The sequence below is a fragment of the Penaeus japonicus genome, unplaced genomic scaffold (genome assembly GCF_977035675.1).
Source record: "Penaeus japonicus unplaced genomic scaffold, GWHDUDI00000001_assembly GWHDUDI00000018, whole genome shotgun sequence".
NCBI classification, from domain to species: domain Eukaryota; kingdom Metazoa; phylum Arthropoda; class Malacostraca; order Decapoda; family Penaeidae; genus Penaeus; species Penaeus japonicus.
In genome coordinates, this window is record NW_028234420.1 from 4,723,717 (window position 1) to 4,731,216 (window position 7,500).

At 35.3% G+C, this 7,500-nt stretch overlaps 1 protein-coding gene across 1 annotated transcript in view; it reads left to right on the forward strand.

The window, feature by feature from the left end:
• The window catches only part of LOC122250809 (sterol O-acyltransferase 1), a 29,846-nt gene extending 27,064 nt beyond the window's left edge, over window positions 1-2,782 (forward strand). The window contains exons 11-13 of the mRNA XM_043012445.2: window positions 198-345; window positions 552-688; window positions 869-2,782. Coding sequence (XP_042868379.1) covers window positions 198-345; window positions 552-688; window positions 869-931 — 348 coding nt within the window. The 3' untranslated portion in view covers window positions 932-2,782. The remainder of the gene's footprint in view (window positions 1-197; window positions 346-551; window positions 689-868) is intronic.
• Window positions 2,783-7,500: the final 4,718 nt, after the last annotated feature.

Below are 7,500 nucleotides of genomic sequence, written 5' to 3' on the forward strand. Positions count from 1 at the left end.
AAACACATATGTATGTAATTTATTCTGAACATTAAAGGACCAAAATTGTTTAAAAAGTTGATAATTTGTCATTAACTTCAGTAATGATATTTGTGGAGTATTAGAATAATGATTTACTTTTCACATTTGATGAATTTTCAACTCCTTTTTCTATTACTCATCTTTGTTATTACCATTCATCCACTGCATTGTTACAGAGAAAGCACGGGGAAAGCTGTGCAAGACTACGATGCTTCCCAATGTTGGTAGTTTTCTTCATATCATCTGTGGTGCATGAATACATCCTGTCTTTTGCATTTAGATTCTTCTATCCTGTGCTCCTTGTCATGTTTGGAGGCTTTGGAGGTGAGATAACATTAGATCATGGATTCTTTGTAGAAATACTGTTTTTATAATTAATTATATTTTTAACATTTGCTAATAAGGATTTAAAATTTATATTACAGGAATAAAGATTTCTATAGCTAATATTTTTCATTAGTAACAAGAAATTGATAATTTTCTGTGTCAGTGCATTAATCTTCTTCCTTAACATACTCTCAAATTTTCAGTTGCCTTCATGTTCGTGAACAGTAAAGCCCGTCAGTTCAACATCTTTTTGTGGGTGACACTAATATTTGGTACGGGAATCTTGATGTGTCTCTACAGCATGGAATGGTATGCTCGGATCAACTGCCCTGCTGTCCATGTAAGTTAATTATAGGTTTCTATTCAGCAAATTTCCAAATATATTTGAAATGTAATTTTATATTTTTTTTAATCAACTCAAATAATTAATTGAATATAAAGAAAATACTATCTTTTCTTTTTAAGTGTAAATGTATTAATATGGGAGAGAGACATAACTTTTTTTTTCTTCTATTTTCAGGAGGGCTTTGTAGACTATTTAGTCCCAAGAAGTTTATATTGCAAGTTTTCTGCAGAAGTGTAATAAGAAAACATTCTAGACTTGAAATTAATTATATTTTAATGCTTCTGATATCTTTTCTGCCTCCATTGGTATCACTGAATTATAGAACTGCTCTCTACTAATAGAGAGATTTGACAGGAGATGAAAAGCAACAAAGATATAATATCAAGAAAACAGAGAATATTGAAAGTGTCTATAATTTTGTAAAAGATGTTATTCTATAACCTTCCATTTCTATGCATCTTTGTTGCTATAGCTTTTGTAGGTTAATGTTTTATACAGTGTATATGTATCCTTTACAATGTTAGTAATGATTATCAGGAAGTATTATTAAAGGGATGAGGCTACTCACTTATTTATTGCTTTTGTTCTGTGGAGCAACACTCTCTGGATAGAAGTCTGAATGTAAGAAGGTTAAATTATTTCATGATTTTACATATGAAAAGAGTTTAAGTGTGAAAAACTGTACATTTTTTCCCCATGAATGTGTATATACTTGAAGGCTTTCACACTTTGAAGGAATTAACAGGGTCTTTTACATATCAGAAGTTATTTGTAACTTTTAAACTATATGTATTTTATTCTCTATTCAGTACAAAAATATTGTACATCTCATTCATTGTTATTGTTTATTTTTTTAGTTAATGAGTTATGTTTGTGACAAAAGTATGTGATATATGTGCTTTGTTGTTTAAAAGGTTAAGATCATGTATGAAAATTATTATTCAAGTAATGGAAGAGAAATTTGAATTACAGTCTTTTCTTTTTTAATTGGTTCATTATTTTTGTTGAAAATTGCCAGTTTTAAACTTTATTAAATGCTAGGAATCTTTATGAAGTTAATATCAACATACCTTACCCATTGCCTGTTCTAAAAAATCTAGGATATGAATAGAGATAAAGTGATATGTATACACTACACTATGTTTTATATTTTACATTGCATTATGAGTTTCATTCCAGTTTGATAAAAAAAAAGAACCTAATGAAAATTTTCCTTTATTTTTACATGCAACCATGTTACCACACATGCATTATTTGATGATTGCTTTGGTTATATTCCAAGACAACTGTTCAGGAGAAGTATTTATACTAGGAGACTGGCTCTTGGAAATTTAATTGAAATAGCTTTTTCTTATTAATCTTGGTTTGGTTATTAATTTCAGTACAAATCAAGCTGTTTGTGCCTCCATTTTATGCAACTCTATTTTGGTAAAATTCAGGACTTGTGCAAACATATATGTAAATATAAATTATACTGTGTACATGATTGGGAAGAGATGGCATTCCCTTATTTTTCAATGGATATGACCAATTTCTCTTCAGTCTATATTCTGAAAGATTCATATCCTAGGACTGTAATACTGCAGTAAACTGTTTGATGTGTTTTATTTTTTTAGTTAAACCAATGCCTTAATCATTAACTGTGTTTGTGTTTGTATACCTATGTGTATATTTTTCTGTTCGAAAGCTTCTTTGGAATTCATGACATTTCTTGTGGATTCTTGATTGGGATCAATACTGGTAAAGAAATGTGTCTGAGAAATAGGTACATTTCTCTCATTTTAACTTTATGAGAATGCAAGATATTGTTAACAATAAATCACTGTTTATGTTTGTGATACTGTTATGACTGAATTAGTTACTGAGTGAGTTGTGCATCTTTTCTTAATCTGCTTGTAACCAAAGTGATATTTATTATCCATGACAAGATCTGCCATTAAAGAAAAACAAACTTTTATATGTATATTTTGTGTGTTTTTCTCCTTTTGATTGTTATACTTTTGTATGATTTAAGAGAAAAATAAAGAAAATCAGATATGTGTATAAAACCTTTATATGCTTAATGAAAATAAAGTACACATGTTTCTACATATTTGTTATACATCTTCAACCTACATTCTCCTGTTTTAAATGTATGATGTCAATGCAAAATTCAAACTGCACTGTACTGAAAGAAATGAAAAAAAATATGTTGAGTAAATTAACTTGTTGTGTATGGGTGTCATTACACACATAATGCAGAAGTTTTTCACCTACTGATGGGCAGCATGAAGTATGTGATGATAATTTCTTGACATATTTGATATTAAGGGGGAGTGGATTGCTGTATTTTCTTATTATACAATGAACAATAACTATATTTACTGACTGATGGTGGCAATTGCAATCATGATTTTAATATTTACTGTAATATTCACCAAAATAAGTTCAACATAAAAACTTGCTAGTACCAGTAGGAAAGGAGCCTTGAAAGGAACCCATTCACAGTCTCTATCGAGAACCAGCTTTAGAGAGCAACGACATACAAAAAGATGCTGACCTCCCACTCTAAAGTACCAGCATTGTAGGATCTGCAGATAGAGTGAGAGGAAGGTGACCCAGGCAATGGGCAGTTTCTGCCAGTATGGCTGCTTTTTATTGTGACGCAGTCATAAGCACAGGTCTCCTTCCTCTTCTCAACCTATTCATGTTTTTATTATCTGTTGCTTTTTGTCCTCCCATAAAACTAATATTTTGATTAAATTTGTAAATAAAGAACATAATGAGTTGATATGGACTCTATACTACAGTTTTAGTCTACGGTAATACTAATAAAGCCTGTCAAATGGCACATTTAAGTGTCACAGTATAGTAAAACGACAAACACAAAAACGTCTGAGCGATATGTCACCTCAAGCTTCTTCCCTCTGAAATAAAACCCATCTGGAGTATGATATAGGTGGCACTAGTGCCTGTCCTGGGGACTAAGAATACTGAATCTTGTTTTAGACAAAAAACAAAAAAACAAAAACAAAAACAAAAAACATCTAAGGCATGATAGAATTATATCCTGCTAGATAGTAAAGACGAAACAGGTCAAGAAAATGCTTAGCCCTGCTTAGGAAGATGCCCGAGTATCCTCTGAAGTACTGGAATTGAGTCTTGGAGGGGACACCCAGCTATCGCCATAAACCGGCAGCCAAACTTCATTTTAGGATGAAAAAATCATACAATACCGTCGGTCGTTCGTATTCACGATATGTTTCAATATAGCCTTTTAAAGATTACATTCATCTTGACTAAGGGGCTAATTTTCAAGGTCTGACAGATGGCATAACGTTACTGCCTACCTTCCCTGCTCGGCTATAACTGTGAGCAGAAAAGTAAATACCATATAGTCGATGTCCAACTAGAGTGAAGAAATTGGAAAATTAAATTGCTACTACCGAATATTCTGATTAAATCTCGTCCCCCCCCCCACCATCCTACATCATCAAGAGTATTTATTCCCCATTGACTGCCGGCTTTGTTTAATGTGTCATGTCTACTGAATGATAGAAAACGACTGGCTGCCATCAGCCAGATGTGCACAATGGATATCGGTCGAATGCCCCTCGACGTCAGTAAAACGTCGGAACCATCGTCTGGTGGGCCGGGTAATCAGAAAGGTCATCCCGCCGTCGTTGGCAGCTGACGTCCTAACGACTTCGGCCAGAAGTCACCTCCCGATATCGGCAAACCGTCGGCTTCATTGTCTGGTCGACGTCGGCCAGATGAGCAGAATGGACGTCCCGTCGACGTCCGGCCCGGGCCGACCGTCGCTTCACAAGACGTTACCAAACGTCGGCAGCTAACGTCACGTGCTAGTAGTTTTAACTAATTTGTAGTTCAATGCATCGCGAAGAAACTCAATATTAAATGGATATATCTGATCCGTTGCATTATGTATATAGTTTGATGTATCAGAAGACGGAAGTTTTTCAATAGACTGTACATTTGGTAAAACAAAAGCTCGAGCATGAAATCCTTAGGATGGATAAATTTGTATTTGCTTTACAAAAAAAACTACTTACCAATTTCCAGGGTCCTAGGGTCAGAGTATCATGTCAGGAAATGACGCTAATGTATGCATTATAATGTATTTATACACTGTATCACTGGAAAAATTATTCTTAAAAAGGAAATAAGTGTAATATATATTTGTATATAGTGTTTTTTTCTGATATATATATATATATATATATACATATATATATATATATATATATATATATATATATATATATATATATATATATATACATACACAAACAGAATTCATAGCGACAAATGTAGAAGAAAGGTAGAATGAGACTGAATATCTAAACACGCAAGAGGTGTATTTGACGCGTTTCGACGGAGGTCTTTCTCAAAAATACATAACAAGTGACCTGTGTGTAGTTATCCACATAATTGATGCTGCCGCGACCTTGGATAGTTTAAATCTTCCCGACGCGGTGTTCATGTTTTCCTTTATCGCGATGTATGCAGCTTCCATAGCTTTGCATCTTTGCTTTTGCAATCCTTTGCTGACGATTTTTGCTTCCTTCCAATCTGGTAGATGTCCCGCCTCATCTACGTGTGCCACCATGGCATTGGAGTTCCTGTGGTGACGGATGTCTGCTCGTCGAAACCACGTCCTGTTTCGCCGTAATACGCTCTTTCGCATGTACTGCAGGGAGTACAGTAAACGGCACTGTAGGGGTTGCTTGTGAGCGGTTTCTTGTGTCTTGCCAAATCTCCTATCTTTACGCCGGACGTGTTTGCTATATTCATGGTAGTGCCTAAGTACCTGCTGATAGTCTCGGAGATGTTACACTGAGGCAGTACCAAGAAACCTGATGGTGCTGCACGATCGTTTCTTGCTCTGGTTATGATGGTCGCCGCTTTCTTTCTGAGGTTTAGCAAGAAACCTCTGGGGTATTGGTGTTTTACGAAAGAGTCTATAATGCATTTAATTTCATCCTCTAGGAATTCTGGGCTGCAAATCCTCAATGCCCTAAGGAAGAAACCTATGCCTACCCCTGACTTTGTTTTACTGCTGTGGGCGGAATAATGGATATAATCACCTTTATTTGTTGGCTTTCTATATACCAAGAAACGCAGGCCGTCGTCATCACGATGAGTCAGAGTGTCTAGGAAGGGTAGTTTCTGACATTCTTCTTCTTCTACGGTAAATTGAATTTTGTCATGAATGAATTATGAATTAAAAATGAATTATCAAAGTAATAGAAGACTTCTATTGCGACCTCTACCACTCAAACGATCAACCACGTATGGAGACAAACACAACAATTGGAGACGTTCCAAACATTACGGTAGAGGAAGTATAAAGGGCACTAGGAAAAGATGGTATAAGAGTAGATCTTATTCAATATGCAGGAGAGATTGTGGCAGTAAAACTGGCCAATCTTTTTAACAAATGTCTAAGCGTAAATCTCCGAAATCCAACACAATAATAATTTTAATACACAAAAAGGGGGACACAAAAGAAATACCGACCTATAAGCTTCCTTTTAGTAATCTATAAACTGTTCACAAAACTCATCACAGTCCGCATCACCGATACATTAGATTCAAAACAACCCAGGGAACAGGCAGGGTTCCGCAGGGGATTCTCAACTACAGACCATATCCACACACTAACACAAATAAAAGAGAAAACAAACGAATAAAGGAAGCCCCTGTATATGGCATTCGTAGTTTATGAAAAGGCATTCGATTCGGTACAGATAGATGCAGTACTAGATGCAATTCGTAAAACAAGGAGTAGAGGAAATATATTGCAGATTATTAGATGATATATATTGAGATGGTACAGCGATCATCAAAATGCAATCAGAAACCAATAAATACCATTAAAAAAAGATGTTAGGCAGGGCGACACAATCTCACCAAAGATGTTTATAGCTTGCTTGGAGGAAGTATTCAAGAAGTTAGATTGAAAGTAAAAAGGGATTAAAATGGGGGATAAAAACACTTAAACATTTTAAGATTTGCATATGACATTGTTCTTTTTGGCGAGTCAGCAGATGAATTACAACAATTACTAAGCGATTTGAATAGGGAAAGTCTGAAGATTGGCCTTAAAGTGAACATGAAAAAGACTAAAGTCATGTTCAACAGACGAACCCCAGTTGAGCAAATACAAATACAGGGCGAGGTACTAGAACCAGTAAACCAGTATGTATACCTAAGGCAACTCATCCAGACGAATACATCCTGCGAAGCCGAGATAAAACGGCGAATCAGGATAGGTTGGAGTGCTTTCGGCACACATAGTAATATATTACGAGTTCGTCTGCCACTATGTCTAAAGAGAAAGCTTTTTGACCAATGTGTCCTCCCCGTCATAACATATGGGTCAGAAACATGGACTACGACCAAGGCACTCGAGGGGAAATTAGTAAGTGCTCAAAGAGGAATGGAAAGGCTTGTGCTAGGAGTTACCTTAAGAGACAAGAAAAGAGCCACATGGATCAGGCAACAAACAAAAGTAGAGGATATACTCATGATCATTAAGAAGAAAAGGTGGCAGTGGGCTGGACACATATATTGGAGACAAGACAACAGGTGGAGAAAGAAAACAACAGAATGGGAAATATACGACACAAAGATCGTTTCCTGACATGCTAACCTAAAATTTAAGAGCTCTGGTATTCCAGGAATTCATTTAGATACAAATGCATTTTTTTCTATGATACAGAAACGCCAGTTCAAAAACAACCTACCATATGAAACATAATGGTCACTGTGAATTTTTTTATGCACACGTTAAAAAAACAAGC